We start from the raw sequence: 18,841 nt of genomic DNA on the forward strand, positions 1-18,841 counted from the left end.
TTTGCCAGCTCCTGGGGAGGTACACAGTCTGGGGGCCCCCAAGCTTGCTGTGACAGTGACATCAGCCTGGGTACACCCTGCTGGGACATACCATGGCACAACCACCCTTCTGCTTGGAAACACTCCCTGCTCCAAGGGAGCCTCAGAAACCAGCTCTCACCTCCCAGATGACCACACAGCCCACCTCTGCCCAGGAAACCCCCATACCAAGGCAACATCATCATAATTACAACCACAAACACCCCTTTTCCCCCCACCCCCTGCAGAGAGGGAAAGTTCAACAACTGTGGTTTAACTCACATCTCATCCTGTTGCTTGGAGTACAGGACCAGCAGAAGCTTTAGCCAACAAACCAACACTCACATTCTTCCCAGCTCCCCTCCTCACCACACCTGAAATCCCTAACAACTTCAGAAACTCACAGGGTCTTATGAGCTTTGCTAACTAACCACCCTCAGCTGCACAATTAATGTCAGTTGACTGCTTTCCTTCTTTGATGCTGGAGCTAGCTCAGCTCCACCAGCCTGCCCTGCATGAAGCTGTTCACACAACCCCCCCAAGACACACACTAAACATTTTGCCTGCTTTTCTTCTACCTCTGCTCCGGCTTCCCTAATTCCCATGGCACCTCTTCCTGCAGCATAAGCTCACCCTGCAATGCGTGAAGGATGATGGGCAGTTGTTTCAGCTAAAGTATCTGCCTTTTTTTTTTCCTCCCTCTTAACCAAAGCTTCCCTGCTGATGCAACCTCCAAAGGAGGTGTTTGGAGAGGAGAGACAGGAGAAAGCTGGAAGCCAGCTGAGCCTGTGTAGAGCCTGAGGGCTTGCAGCCCTGCTTCCCCCAATCCGGCTGGGAGCTCCCTGCTGCCACCCCATCCACACCCCTCCCAGAGGGATGCCTGGCTGGGGGCAGCTGTTTCAACCTGCTTGAACAGCATGGGACCCACCAGATGCTAACAACATTTCTCCTGCTCACAAACCAACACCGCTGAGAAACCTGGAGGGTCTCTCCTGCTGCTGCTTGGGAGCATCAGAGAACATCTCCTCAATGGACCCCATGCAGCCATGGCAAAGAGAAGACCAGCCAACAAAGACCAAAAGCTGAGTAGCTATAGCAGACAGGATGGGGATCATCTTCAGATGCCCAGTGCCAGCATCAGTAGGAAATTTGTTGGAAAAAGTGCCCCATGCTAACCCACAGGGGAACCTACACCTTGGCCCCTGCCAATCTGATGGATTCTCTCTTAATCCTGATTAAGTTTAACCCCAAGCACATGTGCAGGCTGTACAAAGCAAGGACCCAGGAATGTAAAGGCGTGAGCAGCATCTGCCGGCAGAGCCGAGCCAAACGCTGCTTGGTCAAAGCACCTCCAAGGTGACAGGGTTTCCCTGCAAGCCCTCCTAAAACACCCAGACACTACTCACATCAGTACTGCAGAAACCCCCCTAAGGAAGAGGCAGGGCTGTTGCAGCCACACTGATCTCAGGACAGCAGTGGGAGAAGCTCTCCAGGCAGAGTGCCTTGTTAAGCCAGTACAGCCAGGACAGCCGGCCACAGGCTGCCCTCACCAGCCCTGCTCCACCGGCCGGGCTGCCGCAGGGCCCGGCCCTCTGCCCAGAATGTAGCGTTACCGTGTCGCTTTTGGCCTGCAGCTGTCATCGTGGGGATGAGCGTTCCCAAGGTGATGACATCGCATTGGTAGCTCCAGTGCAGTCCAGGAGCAGCATCTCTTGATCCACCCAACCGCACTACTGGGATTTGCTATATTGCCCTTCTGCGGGAGAAGTTACGGCCTCATTGAGTGCTCGGTTGCTTATGTCACTTTTTTGTACTAATGGTAACTCAAGAGGGAGATAAACATCCTCTGGATGTACAAATATAATCCTCATCCTGTAGAGTCCAAAAGACTTTTGCCAGGGCTCCCACACCTTTTCATCTACCACAGAGCCTGTCAAGGAGCAGCACAGGAGGGAAACGAAACCAGAAAATATGGGAGACACATGTGCACATCTGATTAACCCGATTTTTTATGATAAACAAAGCAGCTCAAGAGCCCTGTTCTCTCTGCCTCTGTAATAAATCTCCCAGTTTTACTGTTTTATGATGTCAAACATCTAAGAGTTCTCCTCGAGTTGCAAATAGAACATAAATTACCTTGGGTAAACTCTGCAGACGCTAATGTTATCTATAAAAATTCTGGCGCTAATAACTTCACAGAAAGTCTAAGGGCTTCCCAGTTTGTATGAGCAGAGATAATTAGTGTGTGCAGCCTGTAACTAAGAGGCATCTAGATTAGGAAGATAAAGTACCATGCTGTGAACTTCATAACTGTAGTTACTTTCGATATCAAAATAGATGGTGACCCTGACCTGAAGTTTTGGGTACGGGCTTGCAGCATCTCCACAGAACATGAAAGACACCCATCCTGCTTTTATCCCAGCAAAGCCAAAGACATCCCACCTGGGTGCAAAGAAACCGTACTAAGAAGGATGCACCATGTCTCCAGGAGATCACTGGTTATTATCCTATCCTAAGGGAAAGCCTGGGCTGTTGTGAAGCCCTTTCCCACCCACTCTTTGCCATAAGAGAGTCTGTTCTCCACAAGCGAATCACACTGCGGTCAAGTCATGACTTTGGCCTTAACGAAGAAGCTAAAACAGTTTGGTCCTGTACACGGGCCCTCAGGCGCCTGCTGCGAGGGCTGTGCCCTCCAGGACCCCCTCCTGCTCTCCGTCACTTGCAGGAGTGCACTGGGAAGCCCTGGGAAATAGAGTCAGACCCTCCTTTTTGCACTTCTCTGACAGGAGGAGTTCAGCTCAGGGCAAAATGGAGTCCCCAGGCATGAAAAAGAAAGGGAAAAATCAAGGCCACGTAAGCCAAAGTCACCCACACGGCTCTGTGCGCCTTTTCTAAAAATAATGGTTAGTGCACATAGTTCATATTTAATAAAAATAGGAATATTGAAGTAACTCAGGTCCATGACAAGAGTTTAGCAGACACTGCTTTTAAGACAGATACAAGTTTAGTTGAATTAAACAAGTCAGAGTTGCAGGTGAAGAGCACAGCAGCCTCATCTTCCTATTAAGCCTGGAAACACCAGCAGCTGTTCAGTTGAAACGCAGTGATTTCATTCCTGCTTGCAAGTGAAAATGCAAAGTACCATGAGTGGTCAGAGAAACAGTGCCACCTGTGCTGAACTTCATTACTTTATTTCCATTAGCTTTGGTGATACAGCTCATGGGAATGGAACTGGACACCTGAGGTGAAGCTATGGAGGACAGCTCTCCATCAGGAAATCATATGTCTTAAGAACCCTCCTTTCCTTACAGTTTCTGACCAGCATGACCTAAGCTTCTTCCATCCACTTCAGCAGCCATTTGCCTTAGCCCTAATTCTTATGATGAAAAACACCCAATATTCTTTCTTTTATGTGTGATTTTCACAGCTGGATCTTCATGTGGTGATTGCTGTTAAAGATCTCACCCACAGGTTCCAGAAGAGATCCCATGTACACATTAGCAGGCAGAGTTTGGTTTATATTTTCTCTCCCCCAGACCTTTGCAACGGATCTCTGTAACACTCGAGCTACTGGCAGAGCAAACTTTAAGACAAACTTTAAATGTGAACTTAGGAATGTGTTATCAAACACAAAAACACAACTGGTATAAGGAACATTAAGCAAGCCACTGAAGACAAGTTTATTGCTGTTCATTAAACATCCTTCCTGAATACTCCATGTGTTGCCAGCTCCCCCCCAGAAGCACCATTTATAGTCCTCAAGGAGTTTTACACAGGTATCGGCATAAATCCCATAAATACACTGCACCCAGCTCCCACCCTTGCTGTACATCAGCATGGCCTTGTTCTTGGCATTTACATCCAGGAATGAAGATGAGGCTGTATCTGTTCAACACTGTTCAAGCAAGTGGAATGAAATGTAAAACACCAGCACTGAAATCCCTCCTTCCTTTGAGGTTCTGTTGTAACTTGTCAAGTTTTACTTAAAATATGACAAATATGACATTCTACAAAGTCTGCTGGATTGGGGTGGTTATTACAAGAGTCTTACACAGGACATGCTTTACTTTGTCTGCTGCATGTCCATTATTGGGAACATCACCAAAATGCAATGTAGATGCCTTACACGCACTTCAGAAAAGCTAAAACTTAGCCTAATGTTTTTCTTTTTTAAAGAGGGCAGGAAGGCTTGAGTATCTGCAACAGGATAGGGAGTGCTTTATTAAGCCCATTGTTCTAATGATAGTAGATGAGTAACAGTTATTTCCACATGACAGCTATTATTCATAAATGAATATAAAATGGATTAGAGATCAGACACCAGTTACTGGTAATCTAAGTACTTAAAACATCCATGTCCCCATACTGACCGTTTCATCTTCAAAACCTATGTCTGATTGAACACAGAGTGGACAAGATCTTCACCCATCATTTAAAAACTGCCAAAGAGCACTGAGAGTCACTGGAAAACCACATTATTACAGCCCATTCTGCACTCAATAAAATTAAAACTAAGAAGTTTGTCTACTTCCTGGCTAGGGCTTACACCACCTTTAAATTGATACATGCTTATAACTATTTGTATTTAACTTACAGCCTGGTGGCTTTCTCTAGAACTGCAAAGTCAAAAGACAACTTGCAGCTTTTCCTTGGTCAAAAAAAAAGACGCCAGAATATTCTGAGGGTTTATATCCAGATTATCTGCAAACAGCACAAATAGATTTGGGGCCAGAAAAACTATTTAGATGTAGAGGACTTCAAGAGACAACAGGGGTAGTTGTCTCTGACAGGGGGAACGCAGCAACAAATCTCACAAGTGTCCACAGATGGGAAAATAACAGTGGACAAACTATTTGAAAACACACCACCACTCAGCTATTAGTCAGACAGGATAGTGCCTGCCCCAGCTCATCCCTGTAGCTTGTAAATAGAGAGCATCCTTAAAATTCACTTTAATTATACTCAAATGTACAGCCCATGACAGACCATTACAGCAGAATAATTGTCTTTGCCAAGACTGTATCCATCTATTTTGAAGAAACGAGACCAAAACTCGTCATTTTCTGATTGTTTTAGATACACCCTATTGCTCCACAACATTTTGTCTCTGTCACAAAGACTGTCGAATTATGAATTATGCCAGATTTGCAGAATGGGGCCTATTACAAAAATAAACCAAGTTCTCTGATGATAACTGCATGAGAAAAACCAATTTTACTTTTATGGCTTCAGCTCTAGACTACCAGCAAGCTTCAGAAACTTGCTTAACCCAGTTTCTACTTTTTAGCTCAGTAGTAGTCACACTAAAAGCAAAGGCGGCTCCATAAATACAATTTTACAACTCATTTTACTTTGCCTCTTGTGAAATGCATATTTATTAATCTGGCAAATTTTCCTGCTGGGATTTTATGCCAATTGTAGCTCCAAATTCTCTCATGAATTTATTTCCCTTTGAACATATAAAATTCAAAAGCAGCTTCAGCCAACAATTTTTTTTTTTTTTTTTTTTAAAGTATCCAGTAACACTCCCCTCCCCAACTTTAAATATAAGATTTAATAGGAAGGACCTTTTTAAACAGAGCAGCATCAATTTCAAGAGCATGAAATTTTTAATAGAGTGAATGGTGCTCTTGAACCAGCAGATAACAGCAAGCTGATTTCTCCAATGGCAGCTCTGCAGTTTTCCACCTCTGGAAGGAAACAGAAGGGGAACAGGGATTTTGGTGGAAGGAGGGAAAACATTTGGAAGGCTGAGTTGCCATCAAGAGCATACCTGAACCTCACTTGAAACAATCTTTACTGTAGCCAGCTCCTCCTGGTACACTAATGCTTGGCTCTTTTTATTAAGATGTCTAAAGCCTCATTTTTATGCAATAGGCACTGTTCAAAAGATGTAGCCTGGTACTCATCCCAGCTTAGCCTGGTGATCTGTCCTACACTTCAGTAACCTGGAAGGAACAACTACACATAGAGGTGAGCGTTGAAATCCTCATACAAAAGATTACACTTTGGAAAGGATATTAAACATTAACTACAATTACCTGGTATTTGTATGACTTATGAAAAGATAGGGAGTCATTTTGGGTCTTGTTAAATTGCCAGCTTAGACATTGAAAAGCAGTTTCTAGCAATGAATGTTTCCATATGCCAGTTAATAAGCTTTGAGTATTTCACCCATTAATCTGAGTGAACATCCCCTTACTCATCTCCAACAGGGTCAGTAACACAGCCATTTTAATTACATGTCTGCAGTGACTCTCTGCTCAGCTTCAAGTGCAATTCAAGATTTTGGGGAGCCTCTTTAAAGTCTTGACATTCCTGAGAGACGAATGTCTGCAATCTTGTAACTGAAGAGGCTATTAAGATACTCATCTCATGTAATCCAGCATTTAAGCACAAGCTCTGCAGGACAGGAAGAAAGGCTTCACCTTTAAGAATCACCCATTCCCAAGCCCACTAGATTCACAGCTAAACTTCCCAACAAGCTGCACACAGTCTTCACAAAACGAAGTGTTTCGGAGAGCTAAAAGAAGGAAAAGGTCTTCACCCTTTGGTAGAAAATAATGGTTTGCCCAGCAAAAAATATCTTGTGGAAGGTTAGAATAAGTGAGACTGAGGCACAGGTAATAGCAGCAGCAGCTTCAGAAGCCCCTGCCCATCCTAGAGCCATGGATTCAAGTGACCTACCAGTCCTGCTTGCACGGACAAGCTGCAGCCAAAGTCACAGCCAAACTGCTTATAAACAACATAAAACTCAAAAGCTGTCAACTGGTCAAACTAATGTGATCTGTGTCCAAGTAGCAAAAGCCTAATTAACAAGAAAGGAAACAAGTCAGCTAGAGTTGTGCAGTTTTATTTGAACAAAAACCAGTGTCGATCTTTTTAATAAAGTCTACATTACACTAAATGCATGTACATTTGTAAGAAGGTATCTAGTTGTAAAGAAGGTGCAGGGTAATATGTACAATCATAGTTAAGTTAAAAAAATTCACATTTTACATAGATTTACTTGACAGTTCTATGTTTTCATGGTATATAAATGGTAACCAAGAGGTAAACAAAAAAAAAAAAAAAATCACAAGGAATTTCAGCTGGAGGACTGTTTAATGCACTCATTTTCCAGATAAAGTAGTTCACAGAATTTTTATTTGTCCTAAATCAAATTCTGGATATACTTTTTAGAATTATTAGAATTAACATATTCAATGAGTACACTGATGTAACCTTTTTTCCAATGGTGCCATTTCCTTCCATAAAAATCTGTATTTTATGTTGTAGTCTGCTCTTCAGCTTTTACAAATTAGAGTAATTACACAGGATGTTTTTCAGTACATGGTAAAAATTATCAAACAGCAAGGGAGATATGTTCAAAAGACACTTTGAAGCTTTTCAGTCCACTTTCACAACACTGTAAATCTTACTTACAAACCAGAAGCAGGCAAAAAATCCAATAGTCCCTAAAATGAGAAAGTGAAAATGGTTAGTTTATCTTCCAGTTTGCTCTGAGAGAAAAATCTAACAAGTACTTCCCAGCAGGACAGAATATAACATTGTAATCCAGCTAACTATCCAGAATAACAGCACTTGTTAAATTTAACAACACACATTCATCCCTAGGCTAAATTATTGATTTATATCAAAGGTGGCTTTTAGGTCCAGGCTGTTTGACGTACATTTAAACGACTGAAGGTGATGCTACTATCACCACTAGCAGGCACACAGCACCATTTAAGAAAGTGACTTTTACACACACACAAGGTCAACACCTACCTGGGTTTTTTAGGTCTACAGTAGTTCACAGTCACCTATGAATTATGACACAAAACAAGGCCTTGGGAAAAATCACCTGGCCCGGTTCTCTGTTCATTGTGCTCTATTTATACTCAAGAACAGGGAACTTCTTACTCTGTATATCCTGTTACTTCCTTTTGCTAAAGCAATGCTCTGAGGTCTATAGCAGTTGGGAGCAAGCATCAAACGGAACAAGCAGTGACATAAACCAAAATACATAGTTTTGTGCAACACGTATTCAAGCCACGGATTTTCTTGTCACAGGTCAGTATCGATAATAAAACCATACACTAGTCCGGGCGACCAAACAAGTTCATGAACAATGAAATCCAAAGGCTATTAATTACAGAGACACCATTTCAAATGCTAAAAAAAAAAAAAAGCCCTTGAGCCACAGCTGATGGGAGACCAGAAGAAAGTACCAGTATAAGCTTGTCCTGTTCTCACACCCCTTCCCGGGAGTACTGCTGTTAGGGTGCTCGGGTAGCAGACCTATGGTCCGGTTTGGTACAGCCTTCCTTGATTTCCGGTTCTTTAGTGATCCAACCCAACAGTAGGAGAAAAAAACCCCACAACTACCTCCTGGAGAGACTTTGGGCCACGTGTCAAGTTCTGTGGCTCGAGTTCGCACAGTGCAGAGTAAGGTGATGGAAAGAGGAGATGACACTGAATGAGATTAGTCTATAACAATTTTCTGGTTTTAAGCTGAAGAACAAGTCTGTAATTTGCACCGCACAGTCACTATTATGGGGCAACTGCAAAGACACTGTCCATCACATTTATTTTTAAATTACTTTAAGAACTTAATATGCAAGGAGACATTAAGTCTTAAGCCTCTAAGGGAAGCGACGCATTGTTCCTCATGTTTTTACCCAGGGGTAAACTGCCACACAGATGTTAAGCCTAAAAAAAGGGAAGGTCTCCGTATCAGCTGAATTCGCTCTCAAAGACACAGCTACCTGCAGCCCTGTGACAGCCCTTACCTGCTACCCTACGGGGACTTGCAAGATCATGCACTCAGCTCCTCCAGTTTTACATTCATCCTTTTCTGTTTGTACAGCCCGTGTTTAACATCAGCTCCAATTTCAATATTTCAGTGTGACTGGTTTACTAATGAGGAGGTTCTTTATTAAGCACTTGTCTTTTCCACATTCGTTACATTTCTGTCTTTCAGACCACATCTACGCATTTGCTAAGTGAGGAACCTGTCTTTGGATGCTTATTATCTATATGCCAATTCTTGTATTCTTTGTGCTACCATGTATATTTGCAGTTAAAGGCTTTTTTGACAGCCTACCATTATATGCCACAGATTACCCCTTCCCTCCAAGTTTGCAGTTATCATCCTCTGAAACAGTAGGAGACAGCAGATTTACTGCTGTTGATAGGAGATCAGACACCAACCACAGAAGGAATTTAATTCCTTTGTAGGCTGTGACATCACTAAGTCTTTGCAGTTTATGGTCAATTCTCACCCCTTCCTACTGTGTCCAATACTCCAATATCAGCATCGTTACTCTAAGCCTTACTCTCATGGTTTTTTCCTAATAATGGTTCTCAGCATATGCTTTCTAGTTGTTTTTATAATATAGCCCACTTTAAGCCTTTTATGGCTTTGAAAGCAATGTTTCTTCCAAATGTTTAACAGATGAGATACCTTAAAAATCTATCTGCTGTTCTAGAACAAAATTGTAACATCATAACAAAAATGTGTAACTAACACAAGAATGAGATTTTTCACACAGTTTTCTGAGCATGCCATAACTTAATATGAGAACACACTCTAAATCCATAGTATTTTCCTCCAATCCTTGTCACTCTGAATCTTTCTGATACACCAGCTTTCTATAAAACACAGCTTCATTTGTAGCAGAATCTGAAGACTTCATTCTGTGAACAAGAATTTCATCTATAAACAGACTTTCACAGGTTTCGGCAACATTGATTTTCAACTTCACTCCAAAAAAAAAGTCTGTTTAGCAACTCAAAGACCAAGTAACCCCTGCTCCATTTTTAAACTTTTATCAGAAATTTTGCCAGTGTAGTGGAACTAGAGTAAGACTATGTTTCCTAACATGAGCAGTAAGTGGTAATGTTTGTCAGACACCAGATCTGAACCATAAAATCAGTATTAATAGACAGAAATTAAAGTAAGTTAAGGAAACATTACTTATAAGCTGCTTTAAGCTGTACAGCTGCTTTACCGACAGTACTGCTTATGGTAGTGCAGCAAAAAGCTTAACTTTTTTTTGAAGAACATAAGCAGTACAGTACCTGGTTCCACTGAAACTCAGTGGTTTTTCCACCTCAGACCTGAGGGGGTGCTTGTGATTCCACCAACCACTAAGAGGTCCACAAAAGGTGATTCAGTCAAAAAGCTTCCAATTTTCTATACAGGAGTAAATATCCCAATCAGAAAAAGGGATCTGCAAATGAATAATGACTGGGGAAGAAAATAACTCTGAACTAGTTTGGCTTGTTTGAAAATTCTAGCTAGAATACATTTTCTACATTTTAGCCCATTTCACAAGTTTGCCACTTGTTCCAAATTTTAGCACTTTATAGAAAAGTATCAACATACTGGATCTTTAGGCCAATGCTGACTAGTGTAACAGGTTCTCAGATTCCCCTTTTAACTACTCTGATTAAGGCCAATCTTAAAATACAGATAAGTGCATGATTGGTTTCCCACAACTGTAGCTCTACCCAGTAAAATTGCCATTATTTCTTGCACTAGTTAAAATACAACCTTGCTATCTCAAGTAGCATGGCTTGAAAAGTATTTTCTTGAAATGCATACTCAGCTCTTAAATCTTCAGCATTTTTCTAAGCACATCTTGCACCAAAATTAGAATCATCCCCTACTTAAAATGTGCCTCTCATTAGAAGAGTAGGACTATTTAGGTAAGCTTTAGATAAGACCACCCCAGGATCTTTGCTTGTATTTGTTTATTTCAAAACACATTCAAACTGAAAATAAAGTTTTGAAGCACTATCAACAAGGAGCATACCTCTAGAGCTTACTGCTTCACTGACAGACATCAATGAACACTACATGACAGAATACAGATACCCAAAGGGGTTTTTTTTTAAGCCGTTAAAAAAAATTCTAACAGTAAGTACTTAAAAAAAAGAACAAACAAACAAACAAGCCACCCCCCAAACCTCCACACAAATAGACAAAAAAACCCACCAGTTGAAAGAGTTGAGACCTCTCACATTATTTTCTGATTGGTCTAAACTCCTTTCCATTGTAAGGTTTTTACAGCTTTAATATGCACATCTCTGTCAAAGTCACAGCACAGAGATACCAAGCCTGACACCAATTCCTCCACTGCAGCCTGCTGTATACATCACTGATTATCCTAGGGAGGTACAGCTAAAAGATAATTTTTGCAGGAGCTATTTAAAATTCAAAAACCCACTTGTGAAGATGTCTCAAGTCATTTCTCTCGCCAAGAAGAGAGTTCTGTCCAATACATCCATTTATACTTACTAGGGAAACACTGACACCTCGGTAGTTTTTGATCTTTTTGTCCTCTGGTTTATATACTGTTGAATACTCTGGTCTGCAATATACATACTACCACTACAGCAACAGCTTTCTTACACACAGAAAGATCTCATCCACAGAAAGCTAGCATCTAACTGGGTAAGGGAAAGTTATTAGTAAACTAGTTTAAATTCAAAATTAGAAACAAGGACTATTGCACAGAGTAATGCCAAAATACATTAAGCAGACTGTTCTGCTCTATTCTTCTTCTAGCTTTATTGTTTAATGAAGAAAAAAGAATTCAAAGCACGAACAGATTGTAAGAAAGCAAATAGAAAAGCACTCTGCACTTGGCTGATACTTCTTATGTACCTTAAAAGCTCTCTGTATCATACTGGTTTCAATCACTGCTCAGTGGTGGGTGCTTCAGAATCTCGGATTCTAAACACAATCTACCCAGAAGATCAAAACTCAATTTTGAAAATGGCATTAACTCACAAGTGAAAATGATGTTCAAAAATAGAGGTCACTGTAAAGCAACATGCTTTGACTATGTTCAGCATTTTTTCGCCTTCTAGCATAAAATGCATGTAATCATGTAGCTATCCCCATTCAACCACACTTATTTCTTGAAAGATTAGCCACACTTTGTACATTAAAATAAAATTGTCTTGTTTGGGTGTGCACATTAATTGTTAGATTTCACCAGTCAGCTTATATTATTGTTGTTGCCATCCAAACATTCAGTTCCTATTTACTTATTCGTTATGATCTCTTTTGTAACATCCACAGTAGCACAACACACCGCCAAGCAGGAGGTATTAACACTACCCTTTGTATTTCTGTCACAGTTCCTGAGGCCTAATAGGCAAGAATAGAGAAAACCAAAATACCTAGTGCTAACTTAAGTGGAACAGATCAAGGTCCCATTTTGGGAACATACACACAGGAAGAACGCTATTAATGCAAACTGTGTGTAAAGCTACATTAGCAAACTCCCTCACCTCCATAATCTCATGAAGGACTGAACCCGTATTTTCCAAAGCAAGTGCTATTAAGGAATATTTTACAAAACAAAGCAAAGTTAGGTATCTTCTGCTTGAGTCACCTGTCTAGAATAGCTTACATATCAGGCCAAAAATCAATCATCAAAACGTGGGAAGGAAATTTATCACAGCATTTTACATTAGCAAGGTTTTATTACACACTCCATATACCTATTATACCCATTACCTTTCTAGTGACTAGCTATTCTGTGTAAAAAAATAAAAAGAGGGACCGTGTAGTAGCTGTCCTCTTGACCTATAAATGTAGCCTAGCCATCACCACTGTGGTTCTATTTAAAAAAAACAAACAAAAAACCACTGCAAAAGTGACAGCAGCACAATTTATTATTGTACTTTTGGGGCCTCACTGGCCTCCACATTATGAACTCCAGGATCAGCACATCTGAAGCTTTTAATACCATTTCAGCAGCTGCCATGACAGTTTCAATTATCATTTTATGTATGAAAGGGATATTTTTAATTCTACCAATTTGCATCTTGTAAGTGAAATTAAAACGGGCAGGATAGCAACTAACCTATGCTAAAATCCAAACACATACTAACATATTGCTTTAGTTTAAAAGTAATTAAAACATTTTAGACTATAGCTTGGGGTTTTTTAAAATATAGATAGATAGATATTATAGAGGACATCTGGACCTGGTCTGTTTCACCAGGATTTAAGCTGGCGTTTAACTGGCAATATGCCAACCTCTATGTTTGCCTTTTAATTCTTCTAATTTTTAATTATTAGATCATTTTTTTTTCCTCCCTACTTTTTAATATTTTTTTTTTACTTTCTTTTGAAGAGACACAGGTCTAAATAACAAACAACAATAAAAATCTAGCAGTAAGTGCCAGTTAATGTTATTAAATTTCTACAGAGTAATTGCTTTGTTCAGAGTGATTTTCTTCAGTGTTTTATTATGAACGATGCTTTTTTTGCCTCATATCAATCAGTATTAGAGGCAATAAAGATGAAAGAGGTCCTCACTGCTGAACTGACAAACTTGAAGTCTGATGCTAAGACTTACTTTCATTACTTGTTTTAGCCATTTTTTTTTAACTGCATCAAGGGAGTTAAGTGATGCATTTCATAAAGCCAACACAAAGTAATTACAGCAGGTTTCAATAATCGGGCGGAAAATATTAAGTAGTAACAATCCGAACCATCATGCCATCCACAGAGAGATCCTCTATTACAAATCTTAAGAATGAATGTAAAGGTTGGTTTTATGAACAACCCATTATATATGAACTAGCATTTTGTCTAGATCTACCACTGCAGTACTTCATGATGCTAAGCACAGTGATACATAAAAGATCTGACTTCATGTGTTAGAACTACACACACACAAACAGCAGCAGTATGATGAACACCAATATAAAATGCTCTTGGCTATTTTTAAGGGCCAGTACCCTTCAAAGAGCTTCTAATTTCATCTAGCACATGCTAAATCTGGCACAGATTTCACATCAAATCAACCTTGAAATTATAGTTCGAGCCAAGTGATTATGAACATTAGAGTAATTCTGTAGAAGACATTTAGTCTGCATGAGTAACATCAGAAAAGCTGGACTAATAAAAACGGAGAGCCATATTCCAAATAGGTTCCTCCAATTAAGGTACAATCCTGTCATTAAGAAGTGGTGCTTAATAAGCAGGTAAGACCACCTCTAACAGTACCAGAACTATCAATTGTCAACATTCACTTTTTTCCCAGCACCAACCTGCTTCATTTGCTAATAGTGAAAGCAGAAAACATCTTCTATTTTCCATTTGCAGAGTGCAATATCTCTAACCATAGAGCTTCTAGAACCAATTATGAAATCCAGAATCAAGTTAAACACCCCTGATATCAAAGTGAACAAGAACAGCACTTTGAAAATATAATGGTTCAAACTCACTGCTAATATGCAATAAAGGAAAATTAATTATACTATAATATAATTTCAAGTCAGAAAAAAAGACTTAAAGAATATCATCCTGTGATGTGTGGTGTCATAAACCATAGAAGTAACACTTCCAAAAGAGTCATTAATTGTATTTAATGTTTTGGATAGTCTAGATTTCACCTAATGTTTCTCATTTCAAAAATGGAAACCCCTGCATTCATTTTAGTTTGAACTATGTACTTACCTGTGAAAAGGAAAAAAATCAAGACCATGATCATTGTGTAACCGAAGTATAAAATGGTGCTAGCAGTTCCTGTTATCTGGAGTTTAGAGAAGAAGTAATGAACTGCATAGATAAAAAGATAAACTGCTGTAAAGCTGCTTGTCAAGAATGATCGCCACCACCAATGATAATCCTGAAAGAAACAATAAACCGTTCAGTAAGAGATATCACATAGAAGACACAATATAAGCAAGCTGGTTAAAAAATAACATTGTCTTATGAAATACATCTAATTCTTCAAAATTCATCTCAAAAAAAGAAAAATTCCAACATAGCATGTAGCTACTTTTTTCTTTCTCAAAGTCCCCTGTATTGCTTCCACTACAAACATGAAATTACTCTGAGATCAAGGCTGTTCATTTTTGCTTATCTGCTACAAACGGTGGATTTTGAAGCAAAAGGCACGTTTCAGAAGAGTGGCTAAGATAGGCACGTCAAGGGCTGACAATACAATCCATTCACAGCATCCAACACATCACAGGACACGTGAAAACCTCAACTCTAACATCTTCCAGCTACAAGTGGTATCTACATCAAAACTGTACTTTTACCTCTGCACACAGATGGAAGTAACACAGCAAAACTGTAGCCTCAGAACACGTAATTAGAAGAATTATGAAAACTAGGAACAGGAAGCCAAACATGTAGTACATCTGATGAGACCTAAAATAACAAATAAAAACAAGAGTCTAATTTTTGGTTGAAGTTCTCCAAGTTAATTTACAGTGTTACCTGGCCAGATGCTAAGCTAATAAAAAGAAAAAAAAGTATCCACTGGCATAACTTTGTCTATACCACTATTGGCTGATTCATAAAAAGTTTTTTCTCTCTATTTGAATGTACTCTGTAAATAAAACTACTGCTTTACAGAGCTCAAAGACCTCAATTATACTTCCCTTGAAATGAGCTTCAATCAGTTTTCACAGAGAACAGTTATGGGCGGTTTCCAGAAATGTTTATCACTTCAGGTCTCCTTTAGCTTCCCTAACACTTGCATCACCTGTACTCTTCCCCAGTTACAAAACCCACTTCCTTCCTACTACTGCAGCTAAGTGTTCCAAGTGCCTCTGCATCTCCTCACCACATCCAATCAGATGCTCCTCCACTTCCAGTCTATCCCCAGACTAAGTCTGACTCCAATACAAAGGCTAACCAAACACCAAAACACTCAAACTCAAGGGAACTATGCTTGTTTACTTTCAATCTGGTGTCTTCCAGATAAGGGAAGTAACCAAATCAACTTTACTGAGTGATGGTGACAATTACTGCAGTGCAAGATTTGACAGAGGGAGTGGAAGTTGCCCGTTCCCTCCATGCTTCCCTTCTGTAGGATAAATAATGAGAAACAATTTGGGAATTCAGTAATTTCAACTACAAAAGCCCAGAGTGTACCTGTTTGTCAGCTGATCACATTTTCTAGCATAGCTATATTACACAGTTTCTACTTTTGTTGAGGACTAAAGTGAAAGGCTAGCATATCTAATATATTTGCATTTAAGAACTGATTTAGAAAACTGTTCAGTAAGAAATCTCAACGTAAACAGATGACACCTTAAAAACTTGGCACCTTCAGGTTAATATTTTCCATTGAACAATAATATATTAAACATTTCATATTTACATTGTGAAAGTTATGAAAGATTGCATTGGTTTAATTTTCCATGCACCTGCTTGACTAGGTTTTGACAAGATTTAGGAGTGATGTGGATGTTTCACAGGGCATGGAGTCTGTTTTGCAGAACATGCAATCCCAAATTCTTCACCTGATTCTAATATGATCTAGCAGTCTCTGCTGTTAAATCAGTTTCATAAATCATAATATAGTTACACAACAGATTAGGCTCCACCTAACCACAACAGCATGAAACCATGTTTGTGCTGTGCGGAGCCAGAAAGATAAAACAAAGAAACAGTACTCAAATTTCAAACTTTGCAGTTGTCAATAAGAATAACTAGTTTTATAATTTCTAAGCACAGCAATAAATATGCAGATTCTGGAAATTCCACAAAAATCTGCAAGAAGATCAAAAATTTTAAGAATTGTTATATTACTCATACTCATTTGCTTGGGATGTTCAAACTCAACTGTATGTTTATTATCAAAGTAGCGTAACTAGAAAAAAAAAGTGATACTCACCAAATGCTATTCAGAATGAAAAAAAGTTGAATAAAAATGCAGCCAAAGGGCAAGATACCACCCATTATGATACCAGGCAATGGCTTTGTGAAAAAAGACTGTTCTGGAATTTGGCGAGGAATCTGGTTTGTACGGACTGGATGTTCAATAGGCTTCAAAAGAAATAAAGATAAATTGTTACATCATAAATAAGATTGCTTCTCCCTAATACTAGGGATCTAAAGATTTAATAAACATAACTTAACTTTATTTTCATCCATAAGCCACCACAAGTTATTAAACCAAGAAAACTACAAACTTGATATCCATCATTAGGAAAACACATACGCTTTAGATATTCCAACTATTGGTTAGTAAGCAAGTTGTAACAAAAGGAAAGAAATCTGTTTGGTCCTTAATAAAAAACCCGTTTTCTTAATTGTCTGGCATTATCTCTAACTAGTGAAGTACTTCTGAAATACTACAAAAATGAAACTGCTGAGGTATTACTGAAGTACAAAAGGCAAGCAAGACCTCCAAGAGCACTATTAAAAGTGGATTCTAATGAATGGACAGAAAAAAAGTTTAGCATGACATTACAAGCATATACTGTTTCAAAATCATGACAACATGAAACATCATGTTACAGTTGTAGGGCCATAGATGTTTCAATCCAATCAGATCTTGTATGCTTAGGGATTCAATGGCTCAACTGCAGAAGACAGGTATATTTCAAAACTGTATTCAAAGAGCTCTACCTTCTCTTTGAAGCCAAAATATGCACCAACAAAGGTCAGTGGGACTGAAATTCCAAACCACATAGCTAGGATAGCAACCAAAGTGCCAAAAGGGATGGCAGCTGAGGATCCTTTCACCCACAGAATGAGATTCATAATGAAGAAATCAGCAAAGACAATCCTGAAAAAAGATCAGAAAAAATATTAAAATATTCAGTAAAGAATAAATATCAGTTAATATTAAAAAACATAAACCAGTTAAGTCTTCTTCATCAGAAAAATGTAGTTTCTTGCAATCTTTCACTCCCTAACAGTTCTAGTTACTTTCAGCAATAGTGCGGTTAATGTAAAAATGCTTGCAACACCCAATGCCTATAATGCAGGTATCTGTGATAAAGCCACTATTTAAATAAAGACTCTGCACATAAACCCAAAAAGTAACAGAAAGATTCAACTGTGAAAATCTATACAAGGAATGCTAAAGGATAAATAAAACCCCTCCTGAGTCACCTTTCCTATTATTGCCAGTCATTTAATTCCTTTATTTAGGTCCTTTCTAACCAGTAAATTCCCTCTGAAAAAAAACAGTGATAGCAAAACCTCTTATTTAGGAAGCCACACGTCACTCTCACAACAAATGTGTACCCTGCTGCAGCATGTATCACAGCAACGTGCTGGCAGAAGGGTGGATTAAAGAGGGCTCCTCCCTACAAGAATCTTTGTACTAACACCTCTTGCCGTTACAGCTAAGTAACCTGCACCTTTTGAGAAATAATTAAAGACTGTATCAGTCATGACATCTCTCCAGACCTGTTCTTCCCTCCCCAGTTAAGTGCGTTTGCTTCATTTTCCAAACATCCTGGGAAAACACTAGAAAACAAGACATATGATGAAGATTTCAAACCCATCCCATTCTGAAAGCAAAGCAAAATGTACTGCAAGGGAACCCCACATAGAAGCCTGCTTGAATTTCCATTATTCATGGATTCAAAGATGTATCACAGAAAATTCACCCCAGGAAGGGCCCCTTCGAAGTGCACCATTGTCTGGGTTTTGTTAAAAAAGTGTTCCTGAGGCAGAATTTAAACTGCCCTGAAGTGAATATGCAGCCTCCACCGTATTTAATTTAAAAAGGAAGGAAGGAGGAATAGAGCAATAGGCAGGCTTCTTTTTTCCTAGGAGAGGCCTTACGCTTGCCAAAACTGTTTGGGGAAATGGACTTGTTAAATAAGCACACCCAAGCAACCCCTGGTGTAAGCATTTGTTGAACAAAAAATAAAAAATCAAATCCATTTTAGAAGTCTTGCTAATCTTTATTATCAGCCCAAGCTCATAGCACAGGTGCCACTTACCCCCTTCCAAAGTTAGAAAAAAATACTGCAAATATGAACTCACATCAGTGTACTGAGACTGTAATGGCCTTAGGCTGTTTATGATATTATGCAAATTTACTGAACTAGC

The 18,841-nt window shown here is 39.4% G+C and overlaps 1 protein-coding gene across 1 annotated transcript in view; it reads right to left on the reverse strand.

Annotated features, from left to right (window-relative positions):
- Positions 1–6,855: 6,855 nt before the first annotated feature.
- LOC141949066 (transmembrane 9 superfamily member 2-like) overlaps positions 6,856–18,841 on the reverse strand; it is a 32,796-nt gene continuing 20,810 nt past the window's right edge. Inside the window, exons 13-17 of the mRNA XM_074882242.1 lie at positions 17,402–17,561; positions 16,665–16,816; positions 15,079–15,190; positions 14,489–14,660; positions 6,856–7,475 (exon numbers count right to left, since the gene is read on the reverse strand). Coding sequence (XP_074738343.1) covers positions 7,408–7,475; positions 14,489–14,660; positions 15,079–15,190; positions 16,665–16,816; positions 17,402–17,561 — 664 coding nt within the window. The 3' untranslated portion in view covers positions 6,856–7,407. The remainder of the gene's footprint in view (positions 7,476–14,488; positions 14,661–15,078; positions 15,191–16,664; positions 16,817–17,401; positions 17,562–18,841) is intronic.

Source organism: Strix uralensis, chromosome 13 (assembly GCF_047716275.1).
Source record: "Strix uralensis isolate ZFMK-TIS-50842 chromosome 13, bStrUra1, whole genome shotgun sequence".
Taxonomy (NCBI): Eukaryota; Metazoa; Chordata; class Aves; order Strigiformes; family Strigidae; genus Strix; species Strix uralensis.